This window comes from Haemaphysalis longicornis, unplaced genomic scaffold (assembly GCF_048455015.1).
Source record: "Haemaphysalis longicornis isolate Haplotype H1 unplaced genomic scaffold, Haemaphysalis longicornis Haplotype H1 scaffold_6, whole genome shotgun sequence".
In the NCBI taxonomy this organism is placed as follows: domain Eukaryota; kingdom Metazoa; phylum Arthropoda; class Arachnida; order Ixodida; family Ixodidae; genus Haemaphysalis; species Haemaphysalis longicornis.
Genome location: NW_027526407.1, coordinates 60,622,463 through 60,642,947, shown reverse-complemented (window position 1 = coordinate 60,642,947; position 20,485 = coordinate 60,622,463). Strand labels below are relative to the sequence as shown.

The following is a 20,485-nucleotide window of genomic DNA, read 5'->3' as shown; positions in this document are numbered from 1 at the left end:
CTAAACCTAACTGCGTATGATTGATGACTTCAAAGTAGGACATTTAGCGAACCCAATACGATGCTTTGAGATTTGCTTCCTTTTAATATTTTCCAAATGTACCCCAGTTTTCCTAAGATCATGATCAGGTTATAGTCATCCAGGCAGTTTGAGCGTGCAAAGAAAATACTCTTGTAAGTGCCAGATTCTCATCAACAATACTGACCAGTAGCCTTTCACGTTATTTTACACTCTTCTGCCTTGAATTTAGAGCACGTTCTGACCCTGTATTTCCTCGTGGCCTTCGCGTCTCCTTCGACGTCTCCTTTCGCACAGCGCCTATCGGCCAGCTCAACGGCCTCGGGCCGGTGAACGTGCTGCCGACGACCAGCGACGAGCCGACGTCTCCGATCATCGACTGCGTCCTCACGCCCTGGTCACAGTGGAGTCCCTGCTCCAAGACGTGCGGCAACGGGCGCCGCGAGAGGCGACGCATGATCAAGCTGAACCCGCAGAACGGTGGCAAGCCCTGCTCCAAGCGGCTGGTCCAGAGGCGAAGGTGCAAGGAGAACCCACCCTGCCGTAAGCACCGCACATTTTGCCCACTAAGTAATGTCGCGCCCTTCCCGGTGCGCTAGGTGTGCACTGTCGCGTTTGTGAGCGGCTGTTTGAGGCGGCGTCCATTGGTGGGTGAACTCTCTTGAAAATACCTGAACTGCCGCAGGCATCAGATACCTGAATCTGGATGCTTCCTTTGGGTTCCGTGAGCTCAATTCAGGTGTGGTGGCAGGTTTTTAAACTACTATTGCGCAGCGAGACTGACAGGGGTACTCGTTGAGGAGGTAAACTGTTCAAGTTGAACACATAACGGAGGGAAGCAGAACATACTTTGAAAGCGGAGCGTTTGGTGAGTTTTCCTGTAGTCGCAAGGACGGGTCGGACTACGTTTGTATACTTCTACTACGGAAAAAGTTCAACATCAGGGATCGCTGGTTCCGGTAGTAAAGTGGCTATTTAGATTCGCATGGGTTCGTTTGGAAGATGATGTTGGCGCTGGCAGGGATAGAGGCACTGGTGCTGCAGACCGTGCGTGGGGGCATTGCCGAAAATATTTTTGCTGCGGCTGAAAGGCTTCGCTTCTTTATGCACCCAGTCAATTTTTGCAATGAAACAGCCACCCTAGCTGAGCAGTACTGGCACTGTCTTGATGCGTGACATTGTATGATATGCCCACCTAATCTTCAACCAGTTCTCGATTTCTGTTAACCGATGCGCTTCTAGTCCCAATAAAATGGGGTTTGTCTTCAACGTAGCCTTCTGACGCTTAGATTCGGTGTTAGTATTTCAAAAATTGCCTGGCTTATTAGGCGATAAAGGGGTCATTTGAATGCTTATACCAATGGCACAGGACCGACGTTTTATTTTTGGTTACCGCTGCCTCCTTCCTTTTTTCACCCGGCTCCCTTCACCAGCTGTGCATAGCGATACAATATAGAACGCGTGAAAGTAGCCTCTTTGCAATTGTAATTAACCCAATCTTACAAAACAACAGAGATGGCAAGTTTTCCTCCTCAATAATTATCCCTATTTGCTTCTAATGAGCGTGCCAAAGTTTCTCACATCATTTAATGCGATAATGCTAACGTATTCCAGTGCTGGCCTTTTCTTGTTTTCGGATTTGTGAGTAGGAAGCTGTGCAGAATAAATAAATCCTGAAGCCATCTAATTACAGTCCTGACAATCGTGCATGGTCGGCTCTGACTGCTCGTGTTCTGCGACAGTAATCTGGCAGTACTTGGAAAACGAAACTTCGAGGCACTGTAAATACTTTTTTATCACGATTTGTCAACTGTTGCAAAATCAGGAAGAAAGTGACACGCACAAAAATGTATCGGATTTTACGGTTTGAAAAACCTGCATACAGAGTTGGGTAATTGTTCCTGTGTTGATTTTTTTCGTCCCCGTGTTTTCAATTGCATCGCTGCTCCCTCAGCGGAAACCAAGGAATCCAGAAAAGGTATGCCTGTGTGGTCGATGTGGTGTCCAGAGCTTATTCTTTGTTATAACGGTCATTTGTCCGACATGCCTTCAGGGAAAAAAGATCGGAACAAGGGTGAGTGGCTGTTTGTATAGTGCACTTCTGTTACACCATAGATCCGAACGTTGTTCATTCAGACTTTGAATGAACCCCCAATATTTTTTACTGCTTGTTTGCGGCTGCAGGTAAATTCGCTTCCACATAACGATTCCTGCTGGTAGAAATTACGTCACCAGAATCACTGCACACCTAGAGGCTAGGTCAAGCGCCAAGGTGCAGAAACAAATATAAACTGTTTATTGCATTCGCGACAGTATTAGGGAATGTAGTCTGTCGCTATCAGGAATAGCTGTTTTGAAGCGAGAACAACATTAAAGTAGTAATTCGGATGTTTCAATGTTACAGCGTGTGTCTTAAACGCGAGTAGGACATTTTTATACAGACTTTATAATCTGATAGAAGTTTTTTAGAGTTCGTAAAATCCCGTGATCAAGGGAGTGCAGTGTAGCTTCCAGCACTATATGAAATCGAACTTTATTTCTACACGCTATTCCAAAATGTGTGGGGAATATATATTTTCGTAGCTTAGGTAAGCCCAAAGCTAGCCGAAAGACGTCGCCAAAATTCAACTGGGTGCTGACATTGCTATTGGCCCCTTGTTTTTCTGGATGCATAATAACATGCAGCCAATTCATTCTCGGTGTGGCTAAGTGGCCAAGAGCACAAAGTAAAGTTGTGATCCCCAAAAACTTAACCTTCTCCGTACGCACAGAATTCATTATAAGCTGAGTAAAGTTGGGCTGAACGCTTTGTGGCCTTTGAGTTAGAAAATGTCGATAACCATTCCACGCAGCTAGACTTTGTGTGTCACATCATTAGGTTGAACGTTAAAACAACCGAGCTTTTAATGGAAATATAGGCATAACAACATACCAGTTATATGGATTGGCCAGTGAGGATGATAGTTGCCGTCAAAAGTTCCCGGGCGTTCTACCCGTTGTCATTTGTCTGCAACATAAACCTCCTCACTTCACACATACCCACTCAAGTGGATTGGCCAATGACGTTGACAGCTGTTGTCGGAATCTCACGGCCGAATCTCACGGAATCTCACAATTTGAGTACAACCTCGCTGATATTGGCAACTAATGATGACAGTCGCCGTCACGATCTATACCCATTTACTAATTCCTATTGGCTGTGACATCACCGTACCTACCCACTCAAACGAGCACTCAGCGTCATCTAATGAGACATTGAAGCTTTCGCATTCACAGCTCATAAAACGTTCTTAAGTGTGCTCAAAGTATTCTCGTTATTACATGAAGACATGGCCTCCTGAACCCATTTCCACTTTCCTCCCTCCTGCAGCGGTGGACTGCATGTTGACGCCTTGGAGCGAGTGGCGACCCTGTTCAAAGACCTGCGGGCCGGGCGCCGTGCAAGAGAGGCACAGAACCATCAAGCGGCACCCGAAGAACGGCGGTTCCAGCTGTGACGCCACTTTCGAGAGGCGCTACTGCACGCTGCCACCGTGCGACTACCGACGGCGCTAGCCACTCGGCATGCCCCAAACGGGGCTTGCCGTGGTGGCCCCTGTCCTTGAATGGTGGGGTTCCCCTGGTACGTTTGCCGACCTGCCTGTTCTAATCCGTGGATTGCGAATGCGCCTTTCCTGATAGGTGATGCCAGTGAAACATGTTTGAAATTCAAGGAGGTCAAGACGTGCTACAGAGGAGCCTGTAGGGCCTCCTTAAAGAGTTGAAAGACGAACACGTTTTAAGTTGCTAAGACTTAGGCAGGGGATAGATTGATAGGCGTAAGATGATTAACAACGCAACAGGAAGAACGAGACACACAAAACAAGTGCTGACTCGTGACCACAAACTGATTCACACAGAACGCCTATATATTCAAATAAAACGTCCACCTGAGGCCTTTTCAACAAACTTACCGTAGAGTTCCGACAAAACGCCCACCCAAAGTACAGGCATGTCAAGTGAAACGGAGTGGGCGAACTTTCGGGTCAGTTGCGAGAAAACTGCAAAAAGTGGGCGCACCGCCAACCATAACTGCGGAGATGTGTACGAGATGGGCGAACGTCCTGGTCAAGGGCGGAAAGGACAAACGAGTGACCGCATCAACACGTGAATGTGTGTTATTCGCGTTTGTTTTGTTCCCCCATCGGCGCTAAAGCCATCCGTTTTAGGGGTTTGGGGATCTTTGGGGTCTTTTAGTAAATTGAATATTTCGCCCCTAAAAAGGGGTGGGCGATGTTTCGGGGGAGGGCGTTCTCTCGGAACTTTACGGTAGTGCATTCAGCAGTGACCTCTTGCACGGGAATACACAAGAGGCAAACCCTCCCCCCGCTTCTTCAGCCACCATTCGGCGACGTCCTGCCAGTACCACAAGAGGGGTGTTTCGGCCTCTAGTGCCCCACCATCATTCAGTGCGCCAGAAGTGTGAGTTTGAGTGATAAGAAAAGCGATGTGTCCGCGGCAAGCAAGATATCACACTAGCCGCCACACCGCTCCCAGTAATCAAACTAAGGTGTAGTAGCCGCAGCAAGTTGCCTCCTGAGACAAAGCCATACCTTTTGGCCGCTTCCCTTCGGTCACCACCTGAATAGAACCTGGATAGTAAAAATTCATGGAAACTAATCGATTGTTAAAAACCGTTTTACTCCTGCTGAAAATGGAAATACAGGGAGTAAATTCTTATAAGGAAAGCATCCTATGTTCATTCTACAGCGGGCCTTGATAGACCCCGGCATCGAAATAAATTATGTAAAAAAACAGGAGCAGCAGAAACGTGTAGGAGAGAAACAAACAAATAATTATCGCAGAAGTTAACTATTCATAGACAGTAGTGATTAGTGATGTTGGTTAAGGTGTGTAAAATTAGGTTGACAGACAATAGGTGGATTAAAATTATTTAAACGGAATAACGATTGATTAGTGTTCGCTAGTAATGATCAGAAAGGGGAGATTCTTTATTGAGCATTAATTAAGATGGACTACGACAAAGTGAGGTGAATTAGGGCGGATGAAGATGAGTGAGGCAAATTAAGAGAAATTAAGACAATAGCTATGGTGGGTAAAGTTAGAATAATGGCTACTTTTTGTATTGATTTAAATGAAGGAAGGTGCGGAATTACAGGGGGTTACGGTGGCCTCTTAAGGCCACCGTAACCCCCTGTAATTAAGATAAAGATAAAGATGGAATACGGTGGATTAACGTAGAAGAATGGCACTACGGTGGAATGGGAGAGCTCGGGGTAGATTTTAATGGATTACGGTGGATTATCATCGATAAAACCACTAAAGTAGCGCGGCCTCTGTGTCACGTGCATACGTGTATACAAAAAGCACCTGTCACAATAGTACACCTGCTTTTGCCTTCAAACATATAAGACTGACCGTGTCGCGAGAAATTTCCAACGTGCGATTCTTGTGACAGAGAATTCCACACATATCAGGGGAAAAAGACGCACATAATCAGCACCAGAAACTCTATAAACCGTGCTATTTGTTGTTGTTGTTGTTATTTGTTACATTTTCGTTGTTGTCAAACTGCCGACTGTTTTAGTTTGCAGATACTGATAGTACCTGCTGTTCCCTTTGTTTATTGCGCAATCCCATATTTTTATTTTGTTCCCGCTCATTGTTGCGGTTGCTTTGTGGATGTAGATCCTATCTGTGCATGTATCACGCGTATTTTCTCGCATTCTTTTATTTGTTCTGCTCGCTCCTGCCAAAGGCCTTTTTTCAAAGGCTGGCAGTAAATCTGAAAATAAATAAATAAATAAATAAATAAATAAATAAATAAATAAATAAATAAATAAATAAATAAATAAATAAATAAATAAATAAATAAATAAATAAACAGTCCGGCAGGGTATGAAAAAAGGCCCATCCGTTTGAAGCCCACAGTCTTTCACGAAGTTTGGCTAGGGCGGGTAATGGATATGTATTTGCGCACGTCCTCTAGGCAACTACTAAAATTTTGGCTCGGGTGAATGCGTGCAAAACTTTAAAAAAAATTTAGCAGCCCAAATTTTAAAAAAATGCCTTCACGGCGTCTACGCCTAGCGTCTGTCTAAGAATAATCGCCGAGTGACGCCATCGCAACGTCATTTGCAGGCACAGAAATCTGTGTCGTATTTTATTCAGCACTGTCAGTACAAGTTGCGTGACTTCTCGAAGTAATTCTTTAGGTTTGGGTCTTAGTTCTTGAGTATTCTCATCTGCTTACTTTTGCACGTTTCGTCTGGTCAATCTTTAAATGCTCACTTCTTTAACATATTTTTTCACCGTTATACTAGATTTTCAGCATCATCTGCAATATCCCTTCGTTTTCCCCTTAGGAAATACAGTTAGCGAAATATTAGAACGCATTTCCCTATTAAGTCCAGCATAAGTGACCTTGCGTCTGAGGAAATGAAGTTAGTTAAATAATAACACGCTTACCCAGTGAACTTAGTAAAAATAGATTCACAGATGCTTTCTTGTGTCAGCCGTTGTGAGATGGTTCCATGTACAATGCTGGGCAAGGCCTTTTCCAAGGTGTTTGCAGCATCTTCTTGCGTAGCTTGTGATTTAGGCGTGATAAAAGAAGTTTCATCGTGTTTTTAGTGTTCATGCGAAAATTATTTTACCACGGCCAGCCCTTCACCTCCACGTGCCACCAAAGCTACCACAGTTATTTATTCACTGTATGGCCCTTATTCCAAAGTAGTGCCGGTAGGTGCGGTGTTACATCTACAAGCCTTAACCGGCTCTGTTTGCATTCGGCATCGAGAAGTACTGTTTGACAGCTGAAACCAAATCATTCTCAGTTTCGTCTCCAGTTGTTCTTTAAACATTGTTTAGCCTGAGCATAGCGCTAGGAGTTTCTTTGCTTTCAGCTCGGCCGAGGAGTGGCGATAGCGATTATAGCGCGAAACAAAGACGAGAACCCAGAAGCGGCAAGAAAACGCTGAAGTCTCTATAAATTCTGCTCAAGGGGCCCAGCTTAAAGAGACAGAAAATCGATTTTTGTCGAGTACATTTTCTTCATCCCACATGATAGGGCATCACTAAAAACACCTTAACCCGAAACGGTTTTGCTGATAGCGCCTTACAACTTTTGCAATCAAAATTTTTATATCTGCCATAAAAATATATATCTACCATACATTTACCGCCAAAAGCAATGCTGGCAACAATGATAGTGAGACATGCGGCAACACACTTTTAGCTGCACGTGAGGTTAAAAGGGGCATTTAAAACTGGTCCCAGGCTAAAACAATATTGTGCAACCTTCCCTATTCCTTCGTGTAGTTTGTGAATCACGCGTTGAAAATCACGGAGTTGTTTGGACACATAACGTAGTGTCACTTTTAGACACTACGCGTCGCCACCTTTGAGCCTTCACACATTTTAGTGCAAAATTAAAATTATTTCCGCCTGCTTAATTGGAACTTCCTTGTGGTTACGCCAGTATATAAAACGCTGGCTTTCATATAAGCTAGACGACAGACACTCCACAAAAATGGGTTGTCTGTCTCTCTCATTTTGACAATTCATTAGCTGAATTAGCCGGGCTTACAACGCACCATCCTGTGTATTGTACCCGAAATCCCGATAAATGAAAAGTTAATGTTTACCGCACTAATTACGGAAAACAGATGTTGAAGTTTCGCTTGCCGTCAGCCCTGAACGAACTGTACGAAAGGCATACCCAGATGTGATAAATCATTGAGAAACTTACGCAAAATATTTCTGTAAACTGAACCAAAGTGTAGGTAGCAGTAGGATGAGTTCGTTTACGGTTTTGTGTCATCTGAATACGGCCAGTGCCTCTGATCACGCACATTTTGTACTCACGCATACTTTGCTTTGGTGTAACGCCACGTTGTCCTAGCGTTTTCTGTTGTGCTTTTTTTTTAATATTACTCATATTTTGTGCATCACATCATTCCTGTTTTCACATCCTGATATTGTTTAAATTGGTATTTATATCGCAATCTCTGTGTGCACATTTGTGCTCGCGAGCAGCTGCGTCTGTAAATTCAAATTTACTGAGTCCATTTGTAACGTGACCCGCTTTCCACTGTGCTTTGTAGGGGTCACGGACCCCCGTCAAGCCTTTTCTGGGGCGGTATTCTCGAGTTTTGTCCCTTTTGCGTCCCTTTCAAAAGTCCCTTTGGCGCGCCCTGATTGCCTAAAAGCAAACAACCGGAAGTGACGTAACGCAGCGCGGCAAATTCACTGCCAACCTTCCTCCATGCTGCCAACGTCCACTTCTTAACCGGAAGTACGTCACGATGAAAGGGACGCAAAAGGGACGTTTTGAAAAGGGACAGTTACGAGAATACCGCCCCTGGGCTTTTAGTCCATGCCCCTTAGCATCCTAGAATATATGAATAAACTGAGTTCATTTGATTTGATTTAACACTCTCCTGCGATTATTCAAGAATTGGAAGGAGGAAAATGCTTTTGCGTCGTCTTTTCGCAGTGCCCAACCGAAAGTGAGCTGGTGCCAGTACTTCAAGACGCCACTCGACTCGACCGCATGCACACATATCGCCTGGAACTTCGATCTCTATCTCTCTCTCAACTTCTGCACACACCTCAAGAAACGACTACTACTACCGCCGCTGCTACCGCACCGCTACGATAGCGCCGCTAGAACGCTGCTTCTAGAAGACTGCGGAACACTGTAGGCTCGCATTCAGTTGCTCCCTTGAAGATGCATCTCTCAACGCTGGTTATCGTGCTTTCGAAGATAGTGAAACGGTGCTCCAATCCTGCTTCCACGGCATCAAGCTCCCGTCGCCAACCAAACGGCTACTATGTGCGCCAACTCCGCCACTACGTCATGGACCGCCGTGACGTCGTTCTCTAGCTATGGAGAACGAACTTGACCCGGCTTGTGGGGAAATTGCCCTTATGGAGTGGGGAAAGCTCGTCAAGTCAATTCTGCCCTGTGTTCGCACAATTCGTCGCTTTGCTCTAGACTCACGCTACATGTAGAACGTAGGCGCGCTTTTCGGTTTCCACGAAGCGCACTGAGTGACGGGTGAACTTCTGCCCCGCCACTTATGAAGCATTTACCGTTCGGTCTCACCAAAACGATAAAGAGCTCCGAGTTTTAGTTGTGTAGGCAAAGACCGTCAGTCGGATCTTCGCCGCACTCTGCATGTAGCCACTTTCTGGCGATGTGGTGTTAGTGGAGAAATGAGCGCGCAATGCACACATCGCCGGTAACATGTCCGGCGACTTTTAGGCGCTTCTAAATGTTGTTGATTCCTTGTGTGTTGTGCGTTCATATATGGGGCAATTTAGAGCGTTTTTTAGTTCAATGTGGCTCCTCTGCATTCGAAAAGGTCGGGAAGGACGAAAAGGTTTCGACGAAGACAGAAAAAATTGAATGTTCTCAGAGAGCTATACAGTTTACCCGAAAGATTTGTGAAAACACGCTGAAAAGATTGGAGATGCGTTGATTTGACGCAGCCCTTGCTTTAAAAAGATGAACAGATCATTTGCGGGAGAACTGTATGCCTATCATTTAGCTGTTATGAGTATGGGGTTTTACAGCAAGTACACGTGGTTGAATTCAATGTTAGACATTAGTTAGAGCAAGGATGAATACCACGCTGAGTTTACATTGCACAGTTTTTGAAACTTTGAAAGAGCAAGAATGTTTAACTAAGTGTGAAAAACAGCAGAGACAACTTTGAGTTGCTGGAGGCTTGCAGTCCTGACAAGTTTACGCAGCCTGCTAACATGAGATATTGAAGTACTGCTGCTTTGAATGCCCATTCTGTTTCAGCGATTTCCAAGGAAGAACTCCCACGCATGCCGAATGCACACTGACGTCAAAGTATCTGTCATCTATTGAACACTGCTACCAGTCTCCACGAAACAGACGGAAGTTTTCTGGTGTTTTTGGCAGGAAATGGTAGCGAAGGGCTATATTCCAAAAAAAAACACACCCATCTTTTATATTGGTTTGTTAATGTATAACTCGGTTTACACGAACGTAGAAGGGCTATTTTCAATAAGCTGCCACTCACTAGAAAAAAAATCTGCCACTTCTACTCATCTAGTTCTCTGCTGACCTAATTTAGTTAATATTCGCAGTTTTGTTCTGTTTATTGTATTAAGCAAATAATTGAATATTCTCACTCTTCTACATCTACCCAAAAACCGCAGTATTACCTGCATGTAATAATACAGATTCTGAGCGGTGTAAACAGGAAAGCTTATACAACAAGCTATGAAACAGGTCGGCAGGGAAGTATATTGATGTAGAAATATGTTGAAATTCTTACGTCGATATACCTACCGGTCTTCTTTCACTGCACTGTGCATGTTTGTTTACGCCCAAAATCTCCAGTAGATTACCCTACTGTGGTTCTTGTGCGATGTCGCGAAAGTTTCAAATTAGTACTGTCCTGTGTATTTTCTCTATACCTTTTGAAAATACGGCTGGTTCAAAACCTGCCACTCACCCTCCGCCGCCTCCTGCCCCAGTTCTTGAAAAATGTTTGCACACTTAAATACCTCATTTGTTAAACGTTGCGCGCCCTGTTGTCCAAGGCAATGCTCCGGCTGTCGCAGGCAATTCAGACGGCCAGTCATTGTCATCTCCACAAGTCTTCCGAACACGCCTTTGCATGCGACCACTAATGCTGCTACCACGAGTCATCGATGGTGACATACAAAGAAGGCTTTGTCAGACGCTTTGTATCTGCGTGTTTCCCCATGAATGTTTAGCCCGCAATCGCTACTGAACATAGGTGGTGCCTTTACGAAAACAAAAAAGTGCGTAGGTCGTGCTTTACTGTTTTTAACCTTTCTGTCTTGCGTGGTATCATTGAAGTTGTGAAAGAAAACCACGGAATTTTTGTACTGTAAATTGCTAAACCTTTTCTGAAGGAAGACATCTATTGCAGGGCAAAACGATTGAGTGCAAAAGGTACTTCTAATTTAAGAGCTAAAAAAAACTAAATGTGTACAAATGCCCAGACACCACGCATTGAGTTAGAAATTCCGCAAAAAGTTTTCGGGTGTAAGTAGCACGCGCAAAATAAATGTTAGCGAATTATCTCTGCACGCGTTACAACAGTGTTCCCTTTGTGCGCATGGTTAGCGCAAAGCGGGCAAAAGAGCGAAGCTCCCCCTTCATAAGCCCAGGTCCCGTTGTCGTGGCTATCAAAACTAAACGCAACTACCAGTGCGTTATTCACGTGGATTGCGATAGCTTTGAGTGGGTTCAATGTCGTGCGACATCCGTGATCATAGCGGGCGATCCCTTGAATGTTAGTGGTGGGAATACTTGGTTTCCTTTGTGGTGTACCAACTTTAGTCTGGAGTTGATCGTAGCAGGTAAGTGTTGTGCCGCATTGCCCTCGAAGCGTGCCATTGTTTCGCTGTTGTGAAGAAAGAGTTATTTTCTTGTTCGTTGTCAAGCGTTCGAAGTATGCATTTATTGTTGCGCACCCTTAGCTGATCATGAACTTTGTGTTAGTGTCGGTGCCGAGCAACCTCTTTGAAAAACCTCGAACTGTCGAAAATGTCGATCTTTTCGAAAAAACCTCGAACTGTCGAAAATGTCAATCTCTTTGAAAAAACCTCGAACTGTCGAAAAAGTCAATCTCTTTGAAAAAAAAACCCGAATTGTTTCAGACAATGAAACATCGGACAATGAAAATCAGCGAAAACCCGAACATCAGACAATGAAAAAACCTTGAACTGCCGAAAAAGTCAATCTCTTTGAAAAGAACCCTGAACTGTAGAAAATGTAACATCAGACAATGAAACTTGGAGCGAAAGCTGATCATAAATAGACATGTCGACATGTTAGTCGACCTTGGAGATAGCCAGAGTCTGAAAAATAGCCAGAGTCTGAAATAGCCAGAGTCTGAACATTTCAATTGTATCATTCAGGTGCAAAACACACTCAGACGCAACTGCCTTGTATTTTCTTCGCAGATTCATGAGATCGGCGGAACACCTCCACATACGGACCTAGAAAAGAGTTACTAAACCTTACCACAGACCAAACGGTGATTTTAATCAATTTTATCGAGACGACGCAAGAGTACGTTATGAGGAAATGGTTCAGTTGGTCGGCTTAAGATCTTGATTGCGCAACATCATTTACGGCTCTACAATAAACGCGGTCAGATTCAAACTGTCAGAACACCTAAGTTCCCTTCCAGCATGCGCTTGAGACTGGTGGTTGTGTCGTGTTTCTTTCCTTTTATTACATTGTTTTGTGTTGTCTTGACTGCTTAACCAGGGCAACTGTACAGTTAGATTGTTGTTAATCAGATGCAATATTTCATAAAATAAAACGTCTCTTAGAAAAATGTATCATTGTGTTTGTATACGAAGGAGCAGCGGTTCAAGGAGGATATCTGGTAACACAATAGGCAGCAAAATCCTCAAGCTTATTTACATGTGACATTTTTCTCTAAGATCCCTGAGTCATTTAGCCGTACATGTTCTATACTCTACGGAGCAAGCTTTTTGGACGCGAAGAAATTTATTGCGGGCATGTTAAAGAAAGCTTTCTCTTAAAGAGCTAGAAAATACACATTTTCACTCTAAAGACAATTGAATTGGCGGTTGTTCAGGCGATACTTCAAGGGCTTCATGTTGAAGCATTCACAGCGAATAAGGCCTCTCTGATGAAGAGGAGGTTACACGACTCTGCGTTGTCCTCACAGCCAGCCACTCACATTTCCGCAAAAAAAAAAAAAAAGATACTGATTGCGATAAAGGCACCTAAGCTTTCAGGGAATTGCGTTGTATTTACCAGAGTCTCGTGTCTTCCCCATGCGCGAGGCCAGGTCACCTTTTTACTTTCCTCACGGGCAAGTTTACCCTCACCCACCAATCTCTCTGGTGCATTCAGCGAACATGTTTCATTTGCATACCCAGCTTTCTCGTTCAAAATTCCGACTTCTCAGGAACCAGGCAAAACCCTTTCAGGAAAGAGATATTTTGCATAAAGTAAGAATTCAACGTGATCATGAAAACGCTAAAATAAGTCCCCAGGATTCCGAATATTTTTTTTGTCTAATTCGCTGTCACATCGTACTCCCCATGCATTTGTATGGGATAGTTTCTATGGCTCTGGAACTTATTCGCGAAACGTGTAAGATTTGAAACTGCCCACAAATCAAGTTTTCACCCCCAATATCAGCTGCGCGAAATAACTTTACGTTTCGCTAAATAGCTACAGAGTAATCAGTGCTGAAAGGACTGCCGTGAGCGGGAAAGCTGCACACGTGTGATGTTATCGCATCACCACCGGGCATCACGGACACGGGGAGGAAACCACCAAGATTTCGGTATTTATAACGGCCGACAAAACAAGTTTTAGTAAAATTAGCAATCAGTTGATAATAATAAAAAAACATCAAATTGGCGTTTTGTGCGCACATTACTTTCACCACGCAAGAACAAAAGAAGCTGTTCCCTCAGCCCCTCTCCAGTTCGTCCCAGACAGCCCAGCCTTCAGTCTTCCGTGTGACGAGGCGTCCGTGTCAAGCTGGGGAGCATGGAGATGCGTCGCTTATGGACTTGGATCCTTACACTCGCCCGTGTGCTCTCCTCTTCAAAGTCGTCCCCCGCATGGCCTGGGGTAAATGCAGTACGGGAACTCGTGCCGGAATGTTTTCCGCCCGTAAATTTGAAGGAGGGCGACGAGGGTTTGCCGCGTTCTTCACCTGCGCCAACCTCAAAACGAGCTTCGCGACGCCGAACAGCGACTGCCTCTTCCATCGCTTCCCGTTTTGCCAGAGGGTCCCTTTCCATATGCACCGAACCCTGCAAGATTGTCACGGCGAAGTCTCATTAAAAAGCTTTCGTTTTCATTGCCTCCACGTGAATTATGCTAAACCAAGCAGTTTTAGGTGCGGAGTACCTTAGGAGCGCACAATGTCCGTCCGCGTCCGTGCGCATAGCATTTACAATCGCAAAAAAAATCACACAGGCACCGGCAGGATTCGAGCCTGTGCCTGGTAGACCAGACAGAGCTAGTGCCAGTTGTCTTACCCATTGGGCTATCACCGTCTTTTTTTCTTTATTGCGAATCTCGTACAGAAACACCAGGTACCAGGTACAATGACAAATAAAAAATCACAGTAATGCCACCATGCCCCCCAGGGGGTTCAATTTTAAACAACCAGTATGGTGGAGAGTTCTTCGCTCTCTGAACTTCAACAAACTGTGACACACTTTCCCTAAAATACTGTCTCGTTGGTCGTGCGTCTATATCACAATGCAGCCAAGCCATTCGCGAACGCCAAATGCTGTGCAGACCCAACAACATTACATTGTCAAATGGCACACCGTCCTCTCTATCAATGTACAAAAAGCGTACTAACTCACGGTCGCAGCCCAAGCGGGCTAAGTGGAAAATCTCCAGAAAGATTTCCCACTTGACCCGCTTGGGCTACGACCGTGAGTTAGTACATGAGAATCAAACGGCTTACTCCCTCATCTGTAACGGTGCGGAGTGCCTTGGGACCTCCCAATGTCCGTCCTTGTCCATCCGTGCGCACACCACCATCTAGCGAAAATCAAGCGAAATTCGATTGGAGCCGTGATTTGCAGTTTCATTTAGGGAATAATCAAGGTGCAACTCACGGCTCAAATCAAATGACGGTAGGGGCGCAAATCGGATGTCGCTCGGGGCGCAACTTGGACGACATTTCGAGTCCCCGTACTCTACACCCTCGCCATCATCTACGGAGTGGAGATGCTGCCATTTTTTTGTTGGTTTCGAATGTAATTTTTAAAAAATCGGATAATAACAAAAAAATTGGCCACGTATCTGCTCCTTCGTTGCAAATGCCGTTAAAAGACGATAGTCTTTATCGGCTTTTGCGAAGTAAATGCCTCCCTTCGCTTTCCCGCTCACCTGTCATGTTGTTCCTCTTGCGTCGCGCTCCTCCCAAGGTAAAGACGCCAAAGGTTTGCCTAAATCATTTTAAATTTCCCGCGTTCCACTGCTCCAAACCGGGTGACTCGATGCGAACGCTGCCGTACGGCGAAGACGCGCGTTAATCGAGGCGCCCTACTTCAGCGTTTATAGAACCGCGTTTCCCTACTCCACGTGCGTTGCAAGCAGAACGTGGAACCTACCTAGTGGAACCTTGCGTAACTGTTGCCGGTTGATTTCTTAAAATGGCCCCAGAAGCTATAGTGGCGCGGGCGACAGCAGGCGACAGCGGAGTGAATTCTTTTTCTGCAGTTGATGAAGTATTTAATTTTGCAAATTCAAGCATGTTTGATTTTTTTATAAAGGAACACTACAAATATGACTTCTGTATTGATTTGTTGTCTCATATTTGCGTAATGTCTTGTTCTTCTTCAACAATGTTGACAAGTATGAACATTCCACCGGACATAGACGGGTAGATTTAGCTGTGACTATATAAGACTATTGCGCAGGCATTGTTTTGCTTTGGCCGGGTGGCTGAATCGGGTCACAGACAGACAGACGGACAGACATACAGACATACAGACAGACCAAACTTTCTGGGTTTAAGTAGCCCAAGAAAGACTATCGTCTTTAAAATAACTCTGTAGGCTTGGTAAACAGCTAGACAAAACGGAAAAATGGCAATAACATAGCCTTTGATTACTACAGCTTACAATTTTTGTCGACTATTTTTTTGGCTCGTTGCCGAATCGGTTGCCGGTATTGGACATGGTGGCCAGGGTATGGTGATTATGGTCTCGACCATACGCATGTATAAGAAGGCTTACGGAAGGAATGAAGTATACCAAACATTAAATCACGGTAATATGATTGGCGTGGTAATCAGGCACTGGTAACGTGGAACCGGAAGCCAAAATCTTTTGAAGCGAGCACCATTTGATCCGTACCATGCTTTAACTTAAGCTTTAACTTCAGATGTGCCCTATAACGAGTAAAAGAAAACTCAATTATAAATTTGTGAGTCTACTTAATAAATTATGCTGTCCTAGAAGCGTTTTATCAAAAAAGTCACAGCAGGCTCACACAAACGTTAGGACCTCTTTTCTAGTATTTGTAATCAATTTATAAATTTCTCAATCATATTACGGTGATTACAATAAACTGTCTTAGATGTGTTTTTCCGGTCGTGTCAGCCAGCAAGAAGTCACGGTAGGCTTAGATTATACCGAGATGAAGTAACGTATATTTTTCTGATAAAGACGAAGTCGCGGCGCGCATCATAATCAGCTAAGCAGAGAAAACTTTGGCTTAAGTTGCATCTTTCACTGCCCCCTGCGAGCAGAAACGCACAGAAGTACTGTAGAAAGGGCAACAACAACATCAAAATTAATTAGAACGTGATGGTGCGAGAACGAAAAAACTGGGGATATTCTATCGTGGTGCTAGATTGAGGCTTGTGCCGCTGGTGTTTTTACAAGTGTATAAGCTGGGCAAAATCCGTTCAGACGGGGGCGACGCCGATGAAATCCAATACGAACGAATTAGCAGCTCTCTTCCAGAAATGAAGAAGTTCTCAATGGTTCTAGTTTGGTACTTCCACGAGGACGCGGGTTCGATTCCCGGTCGCGGCGGCCGCTTTTCTGATGGAGGCGAAAAGCAAAAACGCCCGTGTGTACAAGATTTCGGCGCACAATAAAGATCCCCAGGTGGTCAAAATTAATCCGGAGCCCTCCACTACGGCGCGCCTTATCACCTGCGTGGCGTCGGCGCGTTAAACTTCACAATCAATCAATCAGCTCCCTTCGGTCGACAAATACAGTAAAGCTGTCCTCTGAAACGTGGGAGATAAGAATGGCTCTTGTCACTATTGATAAGGCGCATATATAAAGGCAGGTAAACAATGAACTGCAATGACTAAGCAAAATTTATGCACTCACCAGCTTGTAGTCTTTCACGATGTCTCGAAGCAAGTGGCAGAAAGCAATGGTGGTCACGAACAGCATGGAGAGACCGCACACAATTAGCTCCAGGGCCACCGTTGGCATCACTGCGGAAGAGAACGTAATGTGAATATATGTAGTTTTTTCCTCGGACGTAGCTCAAATAACGGGAGTACCGCAGGGCTGTGTTTTGGGGGCCGATTCTGTTTTTTCTATCCGTGGCCGACTTGTGGCTTGCATACTAAAAAGTTAAGACGTAATGATCGCTGATGCAACTGTTGGTTTTATTCGCGGGAAAATCCCCACGCATTGCAGGCTATGTATGCGTGTGTGCGCGCTTGTGTTGGCCCGCGCCTGTGGGTGGGTCTGGGAGCGCGCGCGCGTGCGTCCGAGTGTGTGCATGTACGCGTATGTGCGCGTATGTGTAGGTTACCTTTGTGTGTGCGAGTGCGCGCGCGTATATATGCATACATGTGTGCTTCGGTACGTTCCCGCACTGACTTCTGGCTGAATTCTTTACGTCTGTAGAAGTTTGTTGCTACAATCAACACTTCCATTTTAGGTGCAGCTTAATTTCTATTACCCAGCATACTCGTTGCGCGGTCCTGCCAATACCGAAGTTGCTGTGGTCCAAGATAATGTGTTTCCCCCAAAATTTACTATTCTTTAGACAAATTCAAATAATGAGTGGCAGCCTACCATTGTCCCTGAAGAATGAAGTATATGACAGCTGCATCTTACCGGTACTCACGTACGGGGCATAATGTGGAGGCTCACTAAGAGGGTTAAACTTAAACTGAGGACGACTCAGCGAGCAGTGGAATGGAAGATGACAGGTGTAACGTTAAGGGACAAGGAGAGAGCGGAGTGGGTGAGGGAACAAACGCGTGTTAAAGGGACACTGAAGTGAATTTGTCAAGCTCCCGTTTTTGCTTGCACTGCGTAGACCGGCTCAAATTAGCACACTTTTCATCGTTTATCCGGTTGACAAATCGGTAATTATTTTACAAAGCGCGAAAGAAGAAAAACTACCATGCGCGGTTTGCGGCGGCCGCACCAACTAAGGCTGTGACGTTAGGAGGAGGGGCGCCGTGATTGGACGATGCCCAAGGTTAGCAATCAAACAAGTTTCGGTTTTGGTTTCGGTTCTGTAAAACATAACCAATGGCGTTGTTGGATGGGCATTCTCAATATATCAGTAATCATCGTACCGCGCTTTTGCCATGTTGTCGGCTGTAAAATGCACAAGATAAGCCTCCCAGGACGGCTTGTAGTCGTAGCATTCACTAGCCGAGACCTACGCAGTGCATGAACGCCCTCCGCGTACCCGCAGACGCCCAAATGTCATGCGCTTTTCCCCCATATTTGGAGCTTGCCTCCCTCATGCCTGTATCGTAAAAAGCGTGTTCGCACCAGGCCAAGGGTCTGTTCATTCTGGCCTGCGCCCACTGCCTCCAAGCAGTCGGTGCTTATGGCAACAGCACGCCAACGAGAACTCGCTAGCGCGCCAGTGCCAGCCTGCGCGCGTTTTGTGAACTAGTTCGTGTAGCCATGAACGTTGCGGCCCAAAAAAAGGTGAACTCAATATAGAAAACATCGGCGGAAAACAAAAAAGTGGAGTTACAAAAAAAAAGCACGTACCCGCGGGGATTCGAACTCGCGACTCGCAAAACACTTGCGGTGACATACCTAGCACACCAGACCACTGAGCCACGAGGCGGGATGCGAAGGTTTTGCTAATATAGGGTATATATTGTACAACCGGTTTACACTTTTATTTAGTTTTGGCATTTCAAGCAGCTTAGGTGACTATTTGTTGTACTGCGCTCGTGCAGTAAGCGTCGCCCGAGTTTCCACAGTAGCTCACGTCTAGCAATTGCATTTCGTAGACGGAAAAGCGTTCGCAGATGCGTAGTCGTGCTCCTGACCGCTGTGCTTGTTCGCCCAGCGCAAAAAAGTGCTCTCCGCGCCCTAGTTTTACGCTGTACGGTAAAAATATCAGTTGATTTTATTTCCTTAGTACCTATGTTGACTTCGCTGACTCTTCTCCCGCCTTCAAGAGGCCTTATATTTTCCTACTGGCGTACCAGTCAGCGAAGCGTCGCATGTGCGCTTGTGCAGCGCGCGCTTGTGTGAAGCGGCCTTGACTTGGAGCTAGATACAGTGTACAAACTAACCAAGTAAAGAAAGGCACATTCTTCCATTCACAAACGTGTCCTGGCTTCGTTTCAACTGAGGGAACGAATTGCGACGACCCGTCGGCGGCCGGCGGACGAAACGCTGGGCCGACTGACTCTGTCTGAAGGCCGGGGAGCCGCGCAGTAACGCAGCCAATTGCCAGCTCATCCCCTCCTGACGTCACACGAAAACGCCACAGAAAATGGGCGAGCGTAAAGAGAGGAGGACAGCATTTTCGAATTAGTTTTTCTACTAAATAAAATTGCGTAAACGCGCCTAGAGTGGTCGAAACATAGCCTGGGGACTCCAGACTACAATTTGCGCTAGTAATCCCGCAATGTTTACATATCACTTCAGTGTCCCTTTAAGGACATATTAGTAGAAGTTAAGAAGAAGAACTGGACGTGGGCAGGGCATGTGCGAAGGCAAGATAACCATTGGTCATTAAGGGTAACAGAGTGGATCCCTAGAGAAGGCAAGCGTGGCAGCGGGCGGCCGAAAGTTTGGTGGGCAGATGAGATCAAGAAGTTTGCGGGATAAATTTGTCGCAAGTAGCACAGGACCGGATTAATTGGAGATTAATGGGAGAGGCCTTTGCCGTGCAGTGGGATGATGATGATGATGATGATGATGATGATGATGATGAGACAAAAATAATATTTATAATTGAATTAGATAGCCACATCGGTGCCTTGTAACCTTTTGCAGGATTATCCCTCCGGGTTATCGAGCGCCCATTGCATTATAGTCTCAAGTTAGCGAGGCAACAGAGGAGTTTGGACAAAGTGGATAACCTGCTTTTCTCCCCTTCGTGACAGCGCAGAAAGAGCGGGAATAAGCCGTTTAATAGTTTGTACATTTGGCTGATTGGTTGATTTTTTTTACTTATTTATTTATACAATTGGGCTATCGTTTTTACAAAGACAGCGCCACGGCTAGCTCATTACCACCTGCGGACGACACCTGTACGGTGCCTAAAATGTTACTCGTTTATACTTACGACACGTGCTCCCGTAGAATAAGTGCTCGTCATCGTATTCCAGGCAGTTATCAACTCCGTCACACATGAAGCCTTCCCAGACGCAAAGACCGGTCAAGGCGCAAAGGAACGACCCATTTGCGCATTCTCCCATTGAACCTGCAAATGATGCCAGTATATTTCTGCATTAAACACGCCTGTTACAGTGGCCTAAAGTATTTCAGACGTAACTAGAAGCTCCATAACTTGATACCCAGGTACCACGGTAAAACCACTCTAAGGCGCATGCATAGTTTCATAAATAATGATGATGATCATCATCGTCGTCGTCATGAACGGCCTACTCAGGTCTACTGCAGAACGAAGACCTTTCCTTATTGACTCTCAACCATTCCGGCTATGCGCTGCTCGAGTCCGCTGATGGCC

General features: G+C 45.3%; 2 protein-coding genes across 5 annotated transcripts in view; one reads left to right on the top strand and one right to left on the bottom strand.

The window, feature by feature from the left end:
* LOC144142783 (spondin-1-like) overlaps positions 1–11,719 on the top strand; it is a 179,626-nt gene extending 167,907 nt beyond the window's left edge. For 2 of the 4 annotated variants that reach the window (XM_077674507.1, XM_077674505.1), the window contains 3 exons: positions 316–561; positions 3,389–3,640; positions 8,516–11,719. In XM_077674507.1, coding sequence (XP_077530633.1) covers positions 316–561; positions 3,389–3,573 — 431 coding nt within the window. In that variant the 3' untranslated portion in view covers positions 3,574–3,640; positions 8,516–11,719. Of the gene's footprint in view, positions 1–315; positions 562–1,972; positions 2,128–3,388; positions 3,641–8,515 lie in introns of those variants that run through there. The other 2 variants (XM_077674508.1, XM_077674506.1) reach the window with 2 other exon arrangements.
* An 813-nt stretch (positions 11,720–12,532) lies between these two features.
* Positions 12,533–20,485, bottom strand: part of LOC144143041 (uncharacterized) — a 31,448-nt gene continuing 23,495 nt past the window's right edge. Inside the window, exons 6-8 of the mRNA XM_077674861.1 lie at positions 20,081–20,218; positions 16,900–17,009; positions 12,533–13,842 (exon numbers count right to left, since the gene is read on the bottom strand). Of these exons, the coding sequence (XP_077530987.1) occupies positions 13,531–13,842; positions 16,900–17,009; positions 20,081–20,218 (560 nt within the window). The 3' untranslated portion in view covers positions 12,533–13,530. The remainder of the gene's footprint in view (positions 13,843–16,899; positions 17,010–20,080; positions 20,219–20,485) is intronic.